Genomic DNA, 22,079 nt, shown 5'->3' with positions numbered 1-22,079 from the left:
TAGACCACATGTTGCTTAATGGACCCTCAACAGGGTCTAGCAGCACGTGTCTTAAAATCTGAGCCTAGAACATGTACCTATGTGGCCTAGAACCCCTCCCTCCCCTGGCTGAGACAACTGTCTGGAGCAGAACGTCAGCATGAACTGGACTTGTGAAGGATGTGAATCAGAATTGATACATCCGGGTTCTGTTCCTGCTAAGCAAAGCATATTCTTAGCAAAACTCCTCTCTAGAATCCAGTAACGAAACACCGGAGGCGATTTCTGTCTCCCCAAGAAGCAACAGCGATGCATGAGAAGGCCAGCGAAGGAATGATTGGGGGGGGGGGAATATATATCCATGGATACATTACCAATATGGAAACCAAAATGGGAGCCTTGATGATCCACCAAAAGGGAGATTCGATTAAGTCCCAACAACTGTAAAGGAATACAAATAGATCAAGAACTTCTTATTGGGTACGGAGGAAGCAGTTGAGGAAGTAAATGATACCCTTCAGTTCCAGACAATGTAGGAGGAGGATGTCTGTATCTTAAAGAGGCACACACAGTTCATGGGACCACAGCTCAGGGGTGGAAGCACATGCTGATATCTCTGCAAAAGCATCTTAGGCCTTCAGCTGAGACCACAGGAAGCTGCTGTCAACTGGAACGGACTATCGTGGGTTAGATGGACCTAGTGGTTGGACTCTGCATGATATGCTCATGTGCAGCAGTGACGAGGCCCGTGGGGCCCCACAGGAACTGAAAAGGGGCCCCAGACCACATCTAACACTTCCCAATTGCTGCACAATGCAGGGAAAGAGAGGAATACCGGAAGCTGCCATGGCCCGTCTTGCTCTGTAATATCTATCTTCGCCTTGCAAGACGAAAAGAATCCGTTCTGTGATTCTCTTCGTCTAGCGGTTTTTCCGTCATGCGAAGCAAGCCCATTGACGGATTAGCGGATTAGCGCTATTAGTGCTATTAGCGGCTTTTAGCGGCTTTTAGCAGCTTATCAGATCAGCTGATAAGCAGCTTAGCGGCTTAGAAAAAGGGGGGGAGGAAAAAAACCCCTCAGGAACTCGCAAGACATTTTCGTCTTGCGAAGCAAGCCCATAGGAGATTTGTTTTGCGAAGCACCTCCAAAACGGAAAACTCTTTCGTCTAGCGAGTTTTCCGTCTTGCGAGGCATTCGTCTTGCGGGGCACCACTGTATCGGGGTCAATGTTGGGGAACCTCAGACCCAGGAGACAAATGTGGCTCTCCAGGTCTCTTCAGGTGGCCCTCAGGCCTCTCTAGGCCACATCTCATCCTTAGGCAATACCTGAGACCATGCCCTCTCACCTGAATGTGACAATGCCTCTCATCTGCCTGGATGTACCGCTTGTCGGAGCCTCTGCTACGACTGAGCTGGAAAGGCTCATCCTCTGGTCAAGTCCTTCGTGGTGTGTATACTCAGTAAACTCAGGCTTTCACAGGGCTGGAATCCAGCTACAGTCGTACCTTGGAAGTTGGACGGAATCTGTTCTGGAAGTCCATTCAACTTCCAAAATGTTTGGAAACCAAAGCACGGCTTCTGATTGGCTGCAGGAAGCTCCTGCAGCTAACTGGAAGCCACGGAAGCCGCGCTGGACATTCAGCTTCTGAAAATTGTTTGGAAACTGGAACACTCATTTCCGGTTTTTGATTGTTCAGGAGCCGAAACGTACGAGTTCCAAGGCATTTGGCAACCAAGGTACGACTGTACTGTACAATGCTAAAGGTTGCATCTGTTCCTCCACCTGTTTTCTCCCCGGCTCTGTCCACCAGTGGCAAGTGACCCCCAGAATAATAATGGTAACAGGAATTTTATTATTTGTACCCTGCCCATCTGATTGGGTTGCCCCAGCCGCCCTGGGCAGCTTCCAGCAAATATAAAAGCACAATAAAACAACAAAAATTAAAAACTTTCCTATACACAGCTGCCTTCAGATGACTTCTAAAAGTCAGATAGTTGTTTAACTGTTTGACATCTGATGGGAGGGCATTCCACAGGGCGGGCGCCACCACCGAGAAGGCCCTCTGCCTGGTTCACTTCTCGCAGTGAGGGAACCGTCAGAAGGCCCTCAGATTTGGACCTCAGTGTCCGGGCAAAATGATGGGGGTGGAGACGCTCCTTCAGGTATACTGGACCGAGGCCGTTTAGGGCTTCAAAGGTCAGCACCAACACTTTGAATTGTGCTTGGAAACATACTGGGAACCAATGTAGGTCTTTCAGGACTGGTGTTATATGGTCTCGTTGGCTGCTCCCAGTCACCAGTCTAGCTGCTACATTCTGGATTAGTCATGGTTTCTGAGTCACCTTCAAAGGTAGCCCCACATAGAGCTCAGTGCTCCCTGTGAGGGAATATGGTCTGAGAATGATTCCCCACTCCTGGTCTATCTCTCCAGGAGTTCAGACAGGTTCCTTTCTAGCTAGGGATTGAACGTGGTGCCTTCTACATGCAAGGCAGGTGTCCAACCATTGAGTCATGGCCCTTTCTGAATAGTGTTGGATAAACACCCCAAACAGGAGACTCGTCCTCATGAAATATCCCCAGTATTTTGGTGCAAATATTTCCTGCCACACACTTTTTTTGCAAAGCAGTTCTCCCAAATACAATGCATTCTCCCAAATACAATGCATTTTCAGGAATAACACTAGTATATGCATTTTTGTACTTATTAGTTGGCTAGGGAACGTCATTTGAAAATTTGGAGGAGTGTGGATTTCAAAGGATAGCTGTGTCTCAGTTTGTGTATTATTTCAGAAAGTGAAAATTAGGCAGTTTTCCCTTTAAATGCAAACTGAACTGGATGTATCTATCTTCCTTTGTGACATACTCAGCGCTGTTGTCTAAATACCACTGCCTGAGGTTGCTGCCTCACTCTGCATAATGCCAATTCTGGGCCCGAGAGGGTGCAAGGCAGGAGCGAGATTCGGAAATCAACAGACACTGAAGTTGCCAGCTCTTCTTGGAAAACAGGAACTGAGCATCTCTTCAACACAAACAAAAAGCTGGCAAATGAATGGAGAGAGTCAGTACTTCTGCAGCCCCTGCCTAGGCGTTAAAGCCCAATTTTGCCACCTACAGAGCCCTCCTCATCAAGCCAACATTTTCTCCTGGCACCAGGAAGCCTTGTGGATGAATTTTGCCTGCTTACCCAACATCCTCAAAGTGGATCCGAGTGATAGTCCAGGCAGAGATAAACAAGCTGGGTGCACCTGCCAAGTGAGGATCAGATTTTGATTAGATTTCAAAGTTCTGCTTTCAGTCTGAAAGTTGCATTTGTATTACATTATTCTTTCTTTCTTTCTTTCTTTCTTTCTTTCTTTCTTTCTTTCTTTCTTTCTTTCTTTCTTTCCTTCCTTCCTTCCTTCCTTCCTTCCTTTCTTCCTCCCTTCCTCCCTTCCTTCCTTCCTTCCTTCTTTCTTTCCCTCCCGCCCTTCACCCTAAAGCCCCAGGGTACATTACTACATTTAAAACAACATTAAAAACAATTAAAAACCACCTGGAATATTACAATTTCAATTTGTTTCATTTTTTAGAACTGTTGTTTGATTTCAGCCCTGGATATTCTTGTTCTGGTGTGTTCCTAAATGGTGCTGTATTGCATACATACAAGAAAAAGAAGGAATAAAATAAAAAAAGGATGATGGGAGTTGTAGTCTGGCAACATTGGGGGGTCAGGACAGACGGACTACAGATCCCTCACCCTCTGCTATGGACTATTTCTGTTCTTGCAAAAACACAGCAACATTTTTCTATATCAGAAAAAAGGCACGCCGACCAGAGGTTGCCTACCCCAGCCAATCAGGATGTACCACCAGAAATATTTTTTCTCTGAGAAGAAGGAGATGACCAGAAGCGTGTGGAGGTACAAGCCTTCAACTAGGAGCCAGAAGAAGTTGGCCATGATGCAATACTGGAAGAAGACCATCGCAGCCTTGCAGCCAACCTGAAATGGAAAGATGAGAACGAGAAATTTAACGGGTCGACCGCTTCTGCTTTGTAAGCAAACCTAGGTTAGGGATGTTGAAGCACATAATGAGTCTCTTTCAACATAACCTGACACACATGGGCTTTTTTTTTTGTAGCCCCCTGACATCATGTACCATCCACAAACCCCTTTGTACTTCTTTTTTTTTAAAATGATATTTATTGAAAAAAGAATTTTTTTTAAAAGTTACAAAGAAAAAAGACAAAAACACAAAAAGAAAAAGAAACAATAAAACCATCATTTTCAAATTCCCGAATTTCATTACCTTCTTTCCATGACCTCCTCCCCCTCCCATCTCTTGTATCTTGATTAATAATTGTCGCAGCAAATCCTTTCCATAATTCATAATATTCCGTCATTACATTACCTTACTCTATTTTCATCTTATCTTATAGAAAACCTTAAAACTTAAATCTTATTTTTGTCAGCTTCTCATAACCATTACCTTTTTACCTAATTCTTTAAACATTTTTACAAGAGCCAAGTAATTTCATTTCAACATTTTTCCAACGTTCACAAAACATTTCTAATGATAAAAAAGAGAATAAAAACAATCCAATCTTCTTCCAGCGTCCAAACCCCTTTGTACAAACCCCTTTGTACTTCTGTTGTCCCTTCACAGAATCAAAGAATTGTAGAGTTGGAAGGGACCCTGAGGGTCATCTAGTCCAACCCCCTGCAAGGCAGGATTCTCTCCCCCCCCATCTGATCATTATTGAATTTTTAGTTACATACTGTACACACACATACATTATATTTCACATTTGTTCTTGCTCTCCCGAGCTGACTTCCCTCCTTCCTTCTTCTGGCTTCTTTGTGTCCTCTTTGACTTTTCGCATTGTCTTTGTCCATTTTCAATAAGATTGTTCTTCTTCATTATTTCCATTAAATGTCCATAAACAAATAAATCTTTCTATATATACAAATTATTGTTGTCTGTCTATATTCATTTACAAATATTGTTCAATAGTAGTCCATTTTTAATTCATTTTGATATTATTATCCAGTAAACTTCTTGTATTTTCCTGTTATGAGATATTATTTTAATTCTACTGGTTTCCCTATTTCACATCATCTTCTCTCTATATAACATAAATTTCCCCCATTCTTTTTTATATGTTTCATCCCCCTGATGTCGAATTTTTGCTGTTAATTTGGCTATTTCTGCGTACTCCATAACCTTCTACTGCCATTCTTCTATTGTAGGCAATTTTTGCTGTTTCCATACCTGAGCCAGCAATAACCTCGCCGCCATTGTTGTGTATAAGAATAGTTTCTGGTCATTCTTGTCAATGTCTTCTCCCACCATTCCCAACAGGAATGACTCTGGTTTTTCCCTTCCTTTTCTTTTTTTGGCCATTTCCTTTTTTATAATATTTTTTATTCATTTTAACATATAAATTATAAAATGTACCACAAAACTTATCACTTATACAATCTTTTTAGACTTCCATCAGCACCTCTGATGATCCACTGTTTTAACCACTTCTTATGCATTTCTTAACTTTATATTGCCTTTACATCTCTTAACAAATCATCCTCCCCCTTGTCCATTTTTACAATACCTCTAATAATACTCCTCCCAAAACTTCTTGCAACCCTACAAACATCATCTGTTCTTCACAATTACTTTTCAAATAGTCCGTAAATTTACTCCAGTCTTCCGTGAATTTCTGGTCTCGCCGGTTTCAAATCCTTCCTGTTAGTTTATCTCATTCTGCATAGTCCATTAACTTCATCCTCCATTCTTCAATCGTCGGTAACTCTTCTTGCTTCCATTTTTGGGCCCATAATATTCTTGCTGCTGTTTGCATAGACTCTGGTTTTTTCAAAAACGTATGCAATGCAGGATTCTCAACTATAGCATCCATGACAGATGGCCACCCAACCTTTGCTTCAAAACCTCCATGGAAGGGAGTCCGTTCCACTGTCAAACAGCTCTTCCCATCACAAAGTTCTTTCTGATGTTTAGTTGGAATCTCCCTTCTTGTAAAAGAGTCAGACTCTTGGCCCATGTAGCCAAGAGTATTGTCTACCCTGAATGGCAACAGCTCTGCAGGATTTTAGGAAGCAGCCTTCCCCTGCTCTACCCGGAGACCCCAGGGCCTTTGCTTTATTGCTGAGCTGTGATCCTTCCCAAGGAAGGACGTAATAGGATGCGGAGAGAGCTGGATCTCCACTGACCTGCAAAAACGCTATCAAAGGCTATATAAAAAAAGTTATGTAGCTCTCAATGGCATTTCCCAGATCGCTGCTCTGCAGCGCCCTCTGGTGTGACATTTCCATAACGCATTTTTAACGCTATAAGCGACTGGTGTAGATTCGCTGTAGTGGTTGGGAGTTACTCGTGCGTAATCCTGCTCCGTTTGAGCATTAGATTGCCTGGTTAAACCCTCCGGACTGCACAGCCCATCTCAGCGTGGCTGCCCTTAGTCACTCGTAGAATCTGTCTGTGGGCGTTTCTTAAAGCGCTGCCAACATAAGAGTTGTTTGACGCTCAATCGTTTCTGCCTCTCACTGCGCGGGAGTCTCCTGCGCAGGGTGGGCGTGGGCAGCGGGGTGCTTGGGCTCTCCTCGCTAACTTCCAACGAAGAGTCCTGGAGCCCCTGCACCTCCCTGTCCCGTTGCTCTACTGGATCCCTGGTGTTACACTCATTTTCTTCCCCTTCTTCCCGGCTGAGTCTCCCTCTAGCGCTGGGACCTTCCCCTGCAGAATCAGAGACCCTCTCCTTCTCCCGTGCCTCTGATGGCAGTTCCCTGACATTCGCTTACTGGATTTCCCCCGCTGCAGTGCCGAACAAGCAGAGCAGGTCTAAAGGGCAACACAGCAGCCGCCTTTGCACAAATTACCTGGGGGAAACCAGGGGGCAGTTTTTCTCGAGGGGGGTGGGAAACAATCTTGCTTCCATTCTGTTTTCTTTTCCACTTGCTGATGGGAACCGGGCATGATGACACCATCTTCTGCCCAGCACTAGAGAAGTCAAGAGCATGAGATGTTGCTGAGCTCATGGGTGCTGGGGGCTGATGCCTTCCAGCAAAGGATGCCTTTTCCTTGCTTGACCCTTCACCCCACCTGCTATTCTTGACTTTCCTTTCCTTTCCTCCCATTTCTGTCTCTCTTCCCTGCTGTTAGCATTTAGATTGCAAGCTTCTAAAAGCAGAGAGCTCCTTTTTTCATTCCTTGCCTGCTTTGCTCTCTAAAGAGTCATTGGCGGTGCTGTATTCAGTGAGGGCATCAGCAACAAATAACTTGGGGGTTATAAAAGTGCAGCCCCTTTGGGTGGCCCAGTGAAACTGAAAAGGCCAAAAAGGTCTAGTTACATCTCCTCCTGCAGACAAGAATGGCCATTTCTTAACCTTTGCAGTTTCTAACCCCCTGCAGGAGATTATAGCATAGCAAGCAAACTCAGAGAACACTGTCCGGGGCACAGAAGGAGGAGATATATTGCAAAACGGCCGGGTTCGCCAGGAATCAAACCAAGAAGCTCTCAGTCTGTGTTTGCCTCGAAGCTCTAATTTGCCAAGTCAACCAGGTTTTCAGATGGCACCAAAGGCAAGATGTTGTGAGGACATTTGAGGACAGTCATTGGCCATGAGGCAAAGGCTTCTGAGTTGCTAAGGTGGTGCTTGTGACATTAGCGTCTCATCAGAACAGAGCAAAGCCGACGAAACCTCTTGTTTCCTAAGTCCTCCTGCCATCACTGTTGCCACACAATCTTCCATTATTGGTTATAGAGTCGGCCAAAGTTGCATCCAGAGGTATACATTCGCTGAAAATGGATGTTCCACTAAGGTATCACATCTGTGCCAACCTTTGAACACCTGCTGAAAGCTTTTCTATTCTGCCAAGCTTATGCAGGCAATTAAATATACATCATTCCGCAATGGTTAATTGTTTATGGTTTTTATAGTCTGGTATTAATGCTTTTATTGCTGTGAACTGTTTCGATATATTCTTCATGACACAGCAGCACACAGATAATTTGTTTTATAAATAGATAAATAAAAACTAACAATTATTCACATATGTATCATGCACAACATTTTTTCTTTGTTGTTTACTCATTTAGTTGTGTCCGACTCTTTGTGACCCCCTGGACCAGAGCATGCCAGGCACTTCTGTCTCCCACTGCCTCCCACCGTTTGGTCAAACTCATGCTGGTAGCTTCGAGAACACTGTCCAGCCATCTCGTCCTCTGTCGTCCCCTTCTCCTTATGCCCTCCATCTTTCCCAACATCAGGGTCTTTTCCAGGGAGTCTTCTCTTCTCATGAGGTGGCCAAAGTATTGGAGCCTCAGCTTCAGGATCTGTCCTTCCAGTGAGCACTCAGAGCTGATTTCCTTCAGAATGGAGAGGTTTGATCTTCTTGCAGTCCATGGGACTCTCAAGAGTCTCCTCCAGCACCAGAATTCAAAAGCATCCATTCTTTGGCGATCAGCCTTCTTTATGGTCCAGCTCTCACTTCCATACATCACTACTGGGAAAACCATAGCTTTAACTATACGGACCTTTGTCAGCAAGGTGATGTTTCTGCTTTCTTTTTCTATTCCACTGTTAAAACGATTTGAGCTTTCAATATTGGGAGCGAAATCAGGCAATTTGGAATCCTATGTTTTCGAACTCGGGGCATCTTTTTCATCACAAAAGTGTTCCTTATTTGTGACATCTTCAAGCCACTTCCAGCTGCCCAAGATTCACAGTGGCAGCTTACAAGCGTTAACTTAAGTCAATCAATAAATACAGGTACATAACTGACTTTTGTCTCTCTAGAGAAAAGCCAGAAAAGTCTCAGCTACCAGGAAGCAAAATGAAACTGTGCATTGGACGAGTTTGTACAGGAGAGCAGGGATATTTATTTTCTATAGAAAAACCCAGGAACAAATAACCAGCGACCAAGCAAACAGGACCCAGAATGAATTTTAGGCGAGTGGGTTGCCTGTTTGTGTGTGTGTTTTGTTTATATGGCAGACTCTTAATCCTATTCAGGTGACTGGAAGGTTAGCTTTTTGTTTATGGGATTCATCTTGGGTGAAATTGCAAGATTTATGTAGGCAACAGTTTCTCCACACACCCCCAACTGCCTACCCCCAAAGGGTTTCCAGTCCTATTCACCCACTCTTAGCCATTTGCTTGTATCTGACCTCAATGATTTCTTCTGACGGTAAGGAAATGTCAAGACATTTAAAAATCCATCTCTCCGAACAGGCAGGCTACATGAACCACAGACGTGTACCCGCCGCCCCTAATATGTCAGTCTTTCAACAGCTTTTGCCCAAAATCTGTGGAGGATGCTGAACGGATGTCACACATGAAAAACAGCCATCTCCCCCAAATATTATTTTTTTCTTCAAAGAGTTTTATCTATTTTTGGGTTATTTATTCCCTCCCCTCCCCATTTGTTCTCTAAATATTTTGTTTCCAACGCAAACATTTCAGGCAGATCCACACTGCACATTTAAAGCACATCCAAAGCACATTTAAGGCACGTGACTTTCCCCGAAAAGAAATCCTGTAGTTTGTTAAGATTCTGGGAGCTGTAGTTTGTTATGGGTGCTAAGAGATTTTTAAAAGGTAAAGGACCCCTGACAGTTAAGTCCAGTCACGGATGACTCTGGGGTTGCGGCACTCATCTCGCTTTATTGGGTGAGGGAGCCGGTGCACAGCTTCCGGGTCATGTGGCCAGCATGACTAAGCTGCTTCTGGCACAACAGAACACCGTGACGGAAGCGCATGGAAACATCGTTTACCTTCCCGCCACAGCGGTACCTATTTATCTTCTTGCACTGGTGTGCTTTCGAACTGCTAGGTTGGCAGGAGCTGGGACAGAGCGCCGGGAACTCACTCCGTCACGGGGATTCGAACAGCTGACCTTCCGATCAGCAAGCCCAAGAGGCTCAGTGGTTTAGACCACAGCTCCACCCGCACCCACACCTACACACTTGCAGAAACCGCTGTCTTGACCGTAGGACCTAGTATCAGTCTTGTCCGCTCAATCTGACAGAGTCTGTCTTCACATGCAGGGGAAGGCCCTAACTCATGGAGGGTTTGAGACCCATCAGCTACCCTCACCTGGTTTAGCCAGCCAGTCAAAGTCGTTCTGGGGTGCGGCAGCTATTGCATGCTGACAGCGTCGAGAAGTCACAGGTGAGAGCTGAGTACAAGGTGAGGCTCAAAGGTGGACAAACTACCCCAGAAGGAGCATTATGTAGTACCCCTCTCCTAAAATCCCATATTGTTCATATTTTAAGACCCACTCCCGTGCCACGATTCCACCCCTCCTTTCCACCCTTCATCACACCTGCTGGGCCCAGGCTTTTTCTACCATCTGTGAACTTGGCTGGTTGATGGCAGTCAAGGTTGACCTGCTGGGCTCACGTGTCAAATCAGGTTTCGAAAACCAGATAAAAATAGAATTAATCCCCTTCCATCAGCTGCCCTGAATGGAAGCTATTGTCCTGTTCACGGTGTTATTCCTGCAAATCACTCACAGTTGTTTTTAGCCCCTTTCTGATGCTGCTGTCTGTTTGCCAAGTGGAACTAGGCCAAGCCACCAACATCAAAGGGGGAGTTGTGTATTTGCCGGTGTTGTTTTGCAGTCTAAGAAAATGTGCGTTGAGCTACAAAGGCAGAATTATAAGTACCTGGGCAGGAGACGGGTAGAAACAACATGGAGGAAGCTTTGATTGAAGACTTCCTGGGGAAGAACCTGTGTCAACTGCTCTAAGCTCCTTAGAAGGGGTGGGGTAATATGTGAAATTAATTTTTTAAAAGAACCACCAGAAGAAGACTAAGGGGGTGTTTGTCATTTGCTCATTTCTGCATTCTTTTTTAAGCATCTAATTCACTTATGGAACTCACAACCCATAGCAAATGGTGAGGATCACTGGTTCAGGTGGCATTGAAAGAGACCCCTAGAGGTCTTGCAAACAGGATGTAGATCAGGGATCACCAATCTTTGGGCAGATTTGGAATTTCGACCAAGTGTGGTCACTTTTCCCACGCCCTAGTGTGGATTTGTGCCCCCTTCCCTGGGATGGGAAAGCGAGAGAATAATATGTCTTTATTTTGCTTTTCCAAGGGATCTGGGCAAAAGTTGGATCCAGTAATTTGAGCCTTGAAGAGCACATAGAGCTGAAAGAGGAAGTGGGAAAGAGGGCCATTTTCCAAATTTCCTCCTTCGGCTCTGTGTATTTTTCAAGGGAGAAAAAGCCAAGCAGGCTCACCACCTTGAGTTTGGATTTGATATCCCGCCTTTCACTCCCTTTAAGGAGTCTCAAAGCGGCTAACAGTCTCCTTTCCCTTCCTCCCCCACAACAAACACTCTGTGAGGTGAGTGGGGCTGAGAGACTTCAAAGAGGTGTGACTAGCCCAAGGTCACCCAGCAGCTGCATGTGGAGGAGCAGAGACGCGAACCTGGGTCCCTAGAGTACGAGACTACCGCTCTTAACCACTACACCACACTGGCTTGTGACCAAGGGGGACATGTGCGTGCACTCAGAGGCTTTGTGGGCACCAAGGAAAGACTTCAAGGGCACCACTGCACCCATGGGCAACGTACCAGTGGCCCCTGGGCTAGATGGACCTTTGGACGGACACAAAAGAGTTCTTATGTTCAAAGGCCTGAATGCCAATTGAACTGCTATTTGAAAGTGAAGCCAATAGCTGAGCAGGAGGTGGATATTCATTTTCTTTAATGGGGGTCCCTACCTCAGAATGGGGATGCAGGTGGCACTGTGGTTTAAACCACAGAACCTAGGACTTGCTGATCAGAAGGTCGGCGGTTCGAATCCCCGTGACGGGGTGAGCTCCCGTTGCTTGGTCCCTGCTCCCACCAACCTAGCAGTTCGAAAGTACGTCAAAGTGCAAGTAGATAAACAGGTACCACTCCGGTGGGAAGGTAAATGGCGTTTCTGTGCGCTGCTCTGGTTCGCCAGAAGTGGCTTAGTCATGCTGGCCACATGACCTGGAAGCTGTACGCTGGCTCCCTCGGCCAATAAAGCGAGATGAGTGCCACAACCCCAGAGTCGTCCGCGACTGGACCTAATAGTCAGGGGTCCCTTTACCTTTACTTTATCTCAGAATAGCAAGGTTAATCTGCCGTGTTTTCTCAGAAGCAAATCCTATTGAATTTGGTGGGGCTTACTCACAAGTAAATGGGTCAGGGTTTCTCCCCATTCAACTCCCAGCCTCCCAAGTTCTTTACTATTTTTTATTTTTTTTAAGCAAGACTTTGGTACGGAATACTAACAAGTTTTGACGCTTTGTGTAAATCAGTTTTACATCTTGCCAAATTCACGAGGCATTAAGAGCAAATTGGTCCTTACTCATGATAGCGTGATTGTATCCGATCATTTGTCACGCAAGAAACAAATTAAGGGAATCAAACGAGGGCCTTGAGGGAAGGCGTTTATGTGCCAGAAATTTAGTTCCATCATGAACTCTGATTAAAAATAAATAAGCTCCGGCACTTTCCCAAACATCACGGGCAATGAGTCTCAGTGATCCAGCTGGACGAAAAACAACAACCTCCATCTGAGAAGTCGGTTTTGGCCTATACAGACCTATACGGCCTCGGCCCAGTATATCTGAAGGAGCATCTCCACCCCCATCGTTCTGCCCGGACACTGAGGTCCAGTGCCGAGGGCCTTTTGGCGGTTCCCTCACTGCAAGTTACAAGGAACCAGGAAGAGGGCCATCTCAGTAGTGGCCCCTGCCCTGTGAAACGCCCTCCCACCAGATGTCAAAGAGAACAACAACTCCCAGACTTTTAGAAGACATCTGAAGGCAGCCCTGTTTAGGGAAACTTTTAAGCTTTTATGCATTACAGTGGTACCTTGGGTTAAGAACTTAATTCGTTCTGGAGGTCCGTTCTTAACCTGAAACTGTTCTTAACCTGAGGTACTACTTTAGCTAATGGGGCCTCCTGCTGCTGCTGCACAATTTCTGTTCTCATCCTGAAGCAAAGCTCTTAACCTGAGGTACTATTTCTGGGTTAGTGGAGTCTGTAACTTTAAGCGTCTGTAACCTGAAGCATCTGTAACCCGAGGTACCACTGTACTGTAGTTTAATATTTTGTTGGAAGCTGCCCAGAGTGGGTGGGGTATTAATAATAATAATAATAATAATAATAATAATAATAATAATAATAATGCTTTTATAAATGTAGAAACACAATATAGGAATACAGAGCCAGTGGACTTAGACCTGGGAGACTAGGTGGCTGCTGACAGGTGAGCCACAGGTGAGAGTTGAGTGCAGGCTGCCCAACTTTCTTCTGCATCGCATCAGCAAGGCCAAGAAGGGGGTCTTGTTGCCTCGGCAGCCCAGGACCTCCAGGCTTGCACCCCGGGAAGGCCACTTTGGTGCTGTTAACGCAGAGGTTTGAATTCATTCCCAGAGGCGCACACCAATGTCTCTCGAGACAGACGGATGCGAACAACAACATGCTAAGGTATACACACCAATTCCTATGCTTCAAAACCCTTGGCAGCTGGTGAAAAAGGGGAGGAAAGGGAGACGAAGAGTTGCAAACCTTTCGCTTCTGGAGCGCCTAAGCAGGCAACCGAGGGAAGAGGCGCAGACCAGATGGATAATGTGGTTCGTACTCAATTTAGCCTGTTACACCTCTCTGTTTGTTTCTTAGAAAATAAGGCTGGGCCACCCAGGCTGTCATGGCTCAGACCAACTGTTGCAAAATAAAAATGGGCAAACGTGATAAATTGACCTTATGGTTCTCGGCTCAGTAACACACATTTATTCAATTCTGGCAGCAGCTGTTGTAACTTGGGTGGACAAGCTAGAGAGGGGGAAAAGAAGAAGAAGACGAAGAGGAGGAGGAGGAGGAGTTTGGATTTGATATCCCACTTTATCACTACCCGAAGGAGTCTCAAAGCGACTAACAATCTCCTTTCCCTTCTTCCCCCACAACAAACACTCTGTGGGGTGAATGGGGCTGAGAGGTCAGAGAAGTGTGACTGGCCCAAGGTCACCCAGCAGCTGCATGTGGAAGAAGGGGGAAGCGAACCCAGTTCACCAGATTACGAGACTACCGCTCTTAACCACCACACCACATTGGTTAAGCAGATCAGAAAACAAATGTGGCGTAGCAGGCGTGGTCGGAAGCGGTTTTTCTCGGAAGAAGGCCTCTGAGTTGGAGGGGGCATCGCCAGGAACCAGCGTCGTGGCTAGGCATGCTTAGGGGCTTGTGCGGGGGGGGGGGGGCTCACACCTGAATAGGGGCCCACTGTCAACTTCGTCTTTGAGCCGGTGCCAACGACTGGGCTCAACCTCTTCAGCCCCAACTGGGCCAGGGGAGCTGGGAAAGCACTTCCAGAGACCTTCCACTGCAGGGAAGCAGGTCTAAGCCCAATGGACTCACAACTTTGAGCTGTGAGCACCAAACTCAGTGCCAAAGTCAGCCGTGCACAACAGAGTATGAACTACGCGGACGACGGCTCTGAAGCATAGCTTCTTTATTCTTTTACAGCTACTGCAAACTAAAATAAACTAAAGACTAATGGAGACTACCGGACTGCATGAGTGTGACAGTTGCTTAAGCAGTCATCTTGAAGAATTGATGCTTTTGAATTATGGTGTTGGAGGAGTCCCATGGACTGCAAGAAGATCAAACCTCTCCATTCTGAAGGAAATCAGCCCTGAGTGCTCACTGGCAGGACAGATGCCGAAGCTGAGGCTCCAATACTTTGCCCACCTCATGAGAAGAGAAGACTCCCTGGAAAAGACCCTGATGCTGGGAAAGATGGAGGGCACAAGGAGAAGGGGACGGCAGAGGACGAGATGGTTGGACAGTGTTCTCGAAGCTACCAGCATGAGTTTGACCAAACTGCGGGAGGCAGTGGAAGACAGGAGTGCCTGGCGTGCTCTGGTCCAGGGGGTCACGAAGAGTCGGACACTACTAAACAACTAAACATCAACAAGCAGTCATCTTATCTCTACACAGATAACACCCAGACTCTCTCAGAGCCAGGCTGGAGCGGAAGAAGCGATGAGTTTCCTTTCTGGAAACATTGTCAGTAGATTCTTGCAATGGGAGGGGTGAAATATCCACACCCACCGGCAAGAGTTCTCTGCATCTGCTGCACAGAGGAGGAGCATCCAAAACTTTAGCTGTCATTGGGTCTTAACTCTCATTGGGTCTTAACTCACAAAGAGATGTGCCTACCTGCAAAATCACAGCATCCCATAAATGCCCACTTGGCTGTTTTGATCTGCAGAACTGGCATTGCTACAGGCTCCACGTGACACTCATTCCGCATTTGTAAGAAATCTATCGTCTAGTGTGGACTCTGGAACTCCCTGCCTATTGAAATCAGGCAGATGCCTGCACTGTACTCTTTCTGGCACCTGCTAAATGCATTTTTTTGTTTCCAGACAGATATGTATGTTTCCAGCTTATTGCTGATTTTCATCCTCTTTTGAAGGTTTTAAATAGTTGTGTTTTATACCGATTCCCCCCTGATAACTTCATTGCCTCATCCTTTCTGTAAACCATTTTCTAAAAAAAGATTAAATTTTAGGAAATAAAAACCAGGGCCAGGAAAAGTGTGGCGATGGAAAATGGATTTGTTTCACCAGGAACTGTTCCCAAAGTCAGGTGTGAGATTGTATTCAGGTCTTACAACAATACTTAGATGGTTTGGCCCTCAACAAATAACACTTCCAATTATTATTTTTTTGGGGGGGGGGCAGTGATGGCTGGTGCCCAGTGGGAATTGTGGACAGGAAAGATGGGAGGAGCCAACAGTAGGTGGCGCTAGAGCCAAGGACAAGGCAGAGGCAACTCCTCCTACTTTTGTCTCCATCCTCTTCCCTGCTGGATTCTGCAAGGACAACACTGGGACTAGGGAAAAGGAAGCTGACTGGAACCCTAGACTGGTTGCAAGTAGGAAAGTGGGCAGGTGGGGGCTGGCTGAGGGCAGACTGAGATTTGTGGGGCCTCCTACCTTCCATTGCTTGAGGGATCAACGACTGTTTTCCCGTGAATGAAAGCTTGTGGTATAGCTATGCACTAAATCAGGCTTCCTCAACCTCGGCCCTCCAGATGTTTTTGGCCTACAACTCCCATGATCCCTAGCTACCAGGACCAGTGGTCAGGGATGATAGGAATTATAGTCTCAAAACATCTGGAGGGCAGAGGTTGAGGAGGTAAATGTAAAGGGACCCCTGACCGTTAGGTCCAGTTGCGGACGACTTTGGGTTTGCAGTGCTCATCTCGCTTTATTGGCCAAGGGAGCTGGCGTACAGCTTCCGGGTCATGTGGCCAGCATGACTAAACCGCTTCTGGTGAACCAGAGCAGTGCACGGAAATGCCGTTTACCTTCCCGCCAGAGTGATACCTATTTATCTACTTGCACTCTGATGTGCTTCCAAACTGCTAGGTTGGCAGGAGCAGGGACCAAGCAACGGGAGCTCACCCCATTGTGGGGATTCGAACCACCGACCTTCTGATCAGCAAGCCCTAGGCTCTGTGGTTTAGCCCACAGCGCCACTCGCGTCCCAGAGGTTGAGGAAGCCTGCACTAAATAATGATGGTCTAGAGGCAGTGTACGTAGTGAGGAAGATACAGGGATTTATTTGGGGGGGCTTCTTTTGTGTGTGTGTGTGTCTCTCTGTGTGAGGGAGACCCCCCTCCTTCCTTGCCGTCTTTTGTATATGATTTCTTCCAGCTCGCTGCCGTTGTGAAAGCAGAGGGGGCAGGAAGAGGAGTAGGATGAGAAGCCCGTAATATGAATCAGCACGGACTTTATTAATATAATCGTTCTTTTTTACAGCATTTATACGGATGACTTTTACAAGACCGCTTTCAAAACAGCTGCATTCTCCTAGGAGACCATCAAGGCGGGGGAACAGTCCTTAGAACTGCTACGTGACATCGCAGCAAAACATGTTATGCACACTTCTTGGGGCAAAAAGGTTGCTTAGTGTGCCCAATCGCTTGCCCAGTCTTCACCGCTGTGCTCTACAACTCTACATTAGTCTGTGCTTTTAAAAAATCGCCAGCATTTTAAGAACATAAAGATAGCCTTCAGGATCAGGCCAGCATCCTGTTCGCACATTGCCTAACCAGATCCCCCAAAACAGAAACCTGCAAGCAGGATCCAATCACAAGACCGCTCCCCCCATGCAGTTTCCAGCTGCCGCCATTCAGAAGGATTACAGCCTTCCAACCGTGGATTGCAATCTGAATTTATCCTCATATGCAATTTTGCCTTGTGCACATTTTCCCCTCTTTTGCAAAACAACATCCCTAATATAACAAATTTTGTACGTTCCTTTCAGTGACATAAGTGTTTTGCAAAATATGGCCCCAATTAAAACTGTTGGCCAGCCAGAGGAATCCTCGCATCAGTTGTGCATTGCAGCGGCTGAACAGGAGCATTAATTTACAAGCAAGAAACCCAAGCATCATAGGGTTGAAAGGGGACCCTGAAGATCATTTAGCCCAACCCTCTGCAATGCAGGAATGTGCAGCTGTCCCATATAGGGATCAAACCTGCAACCTTGGCATTATCGGCACCTCACTCTAACCAGTTGAGCTATCCAAAGCCAATAACGGCAGGGGAAGGAAGACACCAGGAGCAGCAGCCCATAGCGGCAGCCCTTGGTAATAGGACACCCTGTGTGAGGCCAAAATTTGACACTCCTCTGACCCTTGTAGCTGTTAGGATATTTCCGTTCCACCTTAAAAGGGAGCAGGATGTTTGTGTCACAGCCTGCGTATTTCCTGTTCACAGGATGTTTATGTTTGCTATTGCTTTCGTTTCTCTCTCTGATGAAGACACTGTCGCAGGCAGTCATGTCTTTCTTTGTTCTGATCAACGCTGAATAAAAGCTTGTAAATAATGCTCTCCTGAGTGCGACTTCTGGCTGTGCATTATCTGCTGATAAGAGTGTGCATGAGCCCTGGAATGTGGCAAGGTATTTTCAGGAAACTCGTGTCGCTAATCGCTCATACTGCGTGACTTGACTACGGGAGATCGATGGATCGTCCGGTAGGAGCTTGGGGGCCATGATGGACTTTATCTCCCTGGCAGTATCCCAACAGTAGCACCTTCCCAGAAGTGGGTAAGCAAATTTTGGGCTTTGGGAAGAAGGCTCTGGCAGTGTCCTAGAGCCCACCCTGCTCCTTCCCTAAGCTAGGTAAGGGTTAACTAGGCTTTGGGAAGGATGAAGGAGGACTCTAGGACCCTGTGAAAGCCCTCATGCCTTCTTCCCCAAAGGCCAGCACTTTCTAGGCTTTGGGAAGGAGGAGGAAATACACCCTCCCTTGGCCCCTGGGGGGGGCAGTCATGCTGCCTTAAATCTGCCTCTGCAGCCCTTTTCAGGCAAGCATAGGGTTAATAATAATAATAATAATAATAATAATAATAATAATAATAATAATTTATTTATTTATACCCCACCCGTCTGGCTGGATTTCTCCAGTCACTCTAGGCAGCTCCCAACAGAATATTAAAAACATGATAAAGCATCAAACATTAAAAACTTCCCTAAACAGGGCTGCCTTCAGGTGTCTTCTAAAAGTCAGATAGTTGTTTATTTCCTTGACATCTGAGGGCGTTCCACAGGGCGGGCGCCACCACCGAGAAGGCCCTCTGCCTGGTTCCCTGCAACCTCGCTTCTTGCAGGGAGGGAACCCCCAGAAGGCCCTCAGAGCTGGACCTCAGTGTCCAGGTTGAACGATGGGGGTGGAGACGCTCCTTCAGGTCTACAGGACTAAGGCTGTTTAGGGCTTTAAAGGTCAGCACCAACACTTTGAATTGTGCTCAGAAACGTACTGGGAGCCAATGTAGGTCTTTCAGGACCGGTGTTATATGGTCTCGGCGGCCATTCCCAGTCAAGTTACGAGAGAGGCAAAATGGAGCATGCAAGACAGAGGAGACCCCCACCCGTCCCTGAGTGCTCCCGGCGGAAGGCACAACTGACCGAGCCAATGGAGCAGTGGTCGGACTCCCCCCTCTCAAAGAGGATGACGTCCTTGATGAAGACGGCGATGGCTCTCATGATGAAGGACATGAAGAGATGCATGTGGATGTAATTCCGAGTGCAGTGGAGTTTCCTGGATGAGAGAAAGAGAAAGGAGTCTTTCAAAAGGGGCCCACCATGTAGAGAGCCTGACTGAAACTGGTTTAAGAGCCAAGGGGCAAGCCAACTCTCTTCCCCTCCCTCAAGTTTCCCGTGTGTGTCTCTGTGACGTTAACATATGAGAGTGCTGGAGGTGAAATAGTTAAACAGGTTACCCAATCAGAACCCAGGGGGGTGGAGTCAGAGGGACTATAAAACTGGCTCTGGGAGGGGCGAAGGGAGGAGTTCGTTGGGAGGTTGGTTGGCGTGGGAGTGAATAGAGTCTATGGGTAGGTTGAGTTAGTGTAGCAAAATAAGCTGAGTCAGGAACAGTTAGGAGCTAGGGAGACAAGTAAATATCTGAGAGGTGGTTTAGTGAGTGAGAGCAAGTAGCGGAAGTTATAGGTCTTGATAGGCACCCCATAATTGTAATTGTCCGATACCGTTTATGAAACCACACGCTTGTTAAACTGCAATAAATAAACCGAAGTTTATGTTCCAATTTAACCCTGACTGGACTCAGTATTGTACCAGGTAGGGCCTGGGTGGTGGCAGCGAGAGATAAAGTGGTGGCACAGGGATCAATAGACGGCGAAACATCCGGGGACCTGGTGATCGCCACAGTCTCTTACCTGAAGAGACACAGAACCACCATGGCCGCCGTGAGAGCAACGAGAGACAAACTGTGCCCAATGGTGTACCCAGTCTTCACAGTGCCGTAGAATGTGTTCTGTCAACACAGAAAAGAGAAGCGAATAACAGCGTGTTTGCCTATTCGTTCATTCAGTTTGTATCCCGCTTGTCTGCCAACAGGCCCTCAAAGAAGCTTACAATGTTTTCGATCGCAGGGCTGCGGCTCAGGGGCAGAACACCTGCTTTTCACGCAGAACATTCCAGATCTGAGCCCCAGGGTCGGCCCAATACATTTTGGCGCCTGAGGCAAACCACCAGGGAAGGAGTGAGCGAAGAGCTACGTTAGGAACAAGGGAGGAATAAGCATTGGAATCTGGTCTCCTGTGGATCCTGCCACCTGAGGCTGTCACTTCACCTGACAATCTTCACCATTTCCAGGTGTGGTAGGAAACCCAGGAGAGCTGATGGCGGTCGGTGTAGAGAACACTGAGGTAGATGGACCAATGGTCTGAGGCAGTTTTTGATGTTCAGTTAAAATTCAAATTCTTCTTCCATCTTCCCTCATCTCACAGTTTACTTCACCTTCTCCCAATCCCAGTACCTCAGCCTTCATTTCAGGACATCAACTGCAATTACCTATCACTCGACAGATCGTACAACCTATATCGCCCTCAGTATTTTGTCGGTCAGTTAAAGAAACTCCATGCTACTAGTCTCTAAGTCGGGGTGGATAATCTATTGCAGCCTGAGGGCCACAGTTCTGGGGCCTGTTTGTAGAAAGTGCAAAAGCAGATGAGGCCAAGGTATCTGTGGGAAGAGCAAAGGATGTGACTGTTTTCTTTGTACAGTCATACCTCATGTTACGTTTGCTTCAGGTTGAGAGTTTTCAGGTTGTGTCCTGTGTATGACCCGGAAGTATCAGAAAGGGTTACTTCCGGGTTTCGCCGCTCACACGCAAAATGGTGTCATGCGCATGCGCAGAAGCGGCAAATCGCGACCCACACATGTGCAGACATGGGTTGCGTTCCTTTCAGGTTAAGAACGGGCCTCCGGAACGGATCCTGTTCGCAACCAGAGGTACCACTGTACAGTGGGTTGAGTTCCAGCTGCACAAAAGCCAGTGGCTTTTATACAAACACGCTCCTTTCTCCTCTCCTCCTTCAAGGCAAGAAAGAAGAATCATCGCAGTTCTAGGACACATGCCAACAAGGCAAATGCATTTGAAGGAGGTGTGGAACTGAACCCATTTCCCAGCGCAAGCCACCGGCGTTGTCGCTCTCATAGCGTCAAATGTGGCGTTGCGCCAAAAGCTTCCAGAAACCGGATATTCCGCTTCTCTCGACAACGCTACTGAACCTGACCTTGCTTTGAGTTTACTGACCTGTTCCACCACGTTTGTGGCGTTGGGATCATACCCACACGCTGCGATGTATGGAGGGTACATTTCAGACCAGCCTTCGCTGGTACAGTTCCTGCTCACATTACCTAGAAGGGAAGAAAGCAAGAGGGTTGCAAGGCTTGACGGCTACAGAGTTGGGTAAGAATCTCTGGGAATTACATACTCTACTTGATCACTTGCCTTTTTGACGGGTGTACCTAAAATAAACCCCACAGTGTCTGAAACAATAAAAAGTCATAAAAACAGAAAAGTATCTATCTATCTATCTATCTATCTATCTATCTATCTATCTATCTACAGGTTATCTATCTATCTACCTATCTATCTATTTATCTATCTATCTATCTATCTATCTATCTATCTATCATCTATCTATCATCTAGCTATCTATCTATCTATCATCTATCTATCATCTATCTATCTGTCTGTGCTGGAATGAGACAGTTTCTGCCATGTGCCCCAAATTCAGAAAGTGGGTGCCTCCTTCAGGAGGGAGTTCCAAAAATTGGACCTGCAACACCAAATGCACGGCTTCTAGTAGTTACGAGCCACGTGTCTGAGCTAGAAATTACCTCACCAGAGTTCCCTGTGCTGAGGAAAAGATTGTTCAGCCTCTTTGCAAACTGTAGCCTTCTGAGGGGAACAGGGGGCTTCTAACAACTCTTAGCACCATTAAGAAGCGACAGTTCCCAGAATCCTTTGGGGGAAGCCATGATGGTTTAAAGTGGTGTCAAAGTGCTTTAAGTGCAAGGTGTGAATGTGGCCTGAGTGTGCAACTTGGGGGGGGGAGGGGAGAGTAGGGGAGAGAGCCTACCTCAGCGCCAGAGTCTTGTGAGGGATGGGGGAAAGCAACAAGTTACCACTTCTCAGAGGCATTTCTCCATCTTTTAAAAAAGTATTTTATTGATTTGTTAACCAAAAAAAGTGCAAATGTAACAAAAAGAAAGAATAAAAAATGTAA

At 46.5% G+C, this 22,079-nt stretch overlaps 2 protein-coding genes and 1 long non-coding RNA gene across 3 annotated transcripts in view; 1 reads left to right on the top strand and 2 right to left on the bottom strand.

Moving 5' to 3' along the window:
• LOC308569735 overlaps positions 1–22,079 on the top strand; it is a 394,467-nt gene that overhangs the window by 174,118 nt on the left and 198,270 nt on the right. The window lies entirely within an intron of this gene.
• ZBTB47 (zinc finger and BTB domain containing 47) overlaps positions 1–22,079 on the bottom strand; it is a 416,665-nt gene that overhangs the window by 205,440 nt on the left and 189,146 nt on the right. The window lies entirely within an intron of this gene.
• Positions 1–22,079, bottom strand: part of VIPR1 (vasoactive intestinal peptide receptor 1) — a 115,617-nt gene that overhangs the window by 18,347 nt on the left and 75,191 nt on the right. The window contains exons 4-9 of the mRNA XM_081163788.1: positions 21,101–21,204; positions 19,719–19,816; positions 18,949–19,081; positions 3,807–3,960; positions 3,166–3,226; positions 354–420 (exon numbers count right to left, since the gene is read on the bottom strand). Of these exons, the coding sequence (XP_081019914.1) occupies positions 354–420; positions 3,166–3,226; positions 3,807–3,960; positions 18,949–19,081; positions 19,719–19,816; positions 21,101–21,204 (617 nt within the window). The remainder of the gene's footprint in view (positions 1–353; positions 421–3,165; positions 3,227–3,806; positions 3,961–18,948; positions 19,082–19,718; positions 19,817–21,100; positions 21,205–22,079) is intronic.

The sequence above is a fragment of the Podarcis bocagei genome (genome assembly GCF_964188305.1).
Source record: "Podarcis bocagei genome assembly, chromosome: 12".
NCBI classification, from domain to species: domain Eukaryota; kingdom Metazoa; phylum Chordata; class Lepidosauria; order Squamata; family Lacertidae; genus Podarcis; species Podarcis bocagei.
Note: the sequence above shows the minus strand (reverse complement) of the source record. Positions and strands in the feature narration are given on the sequence as shown.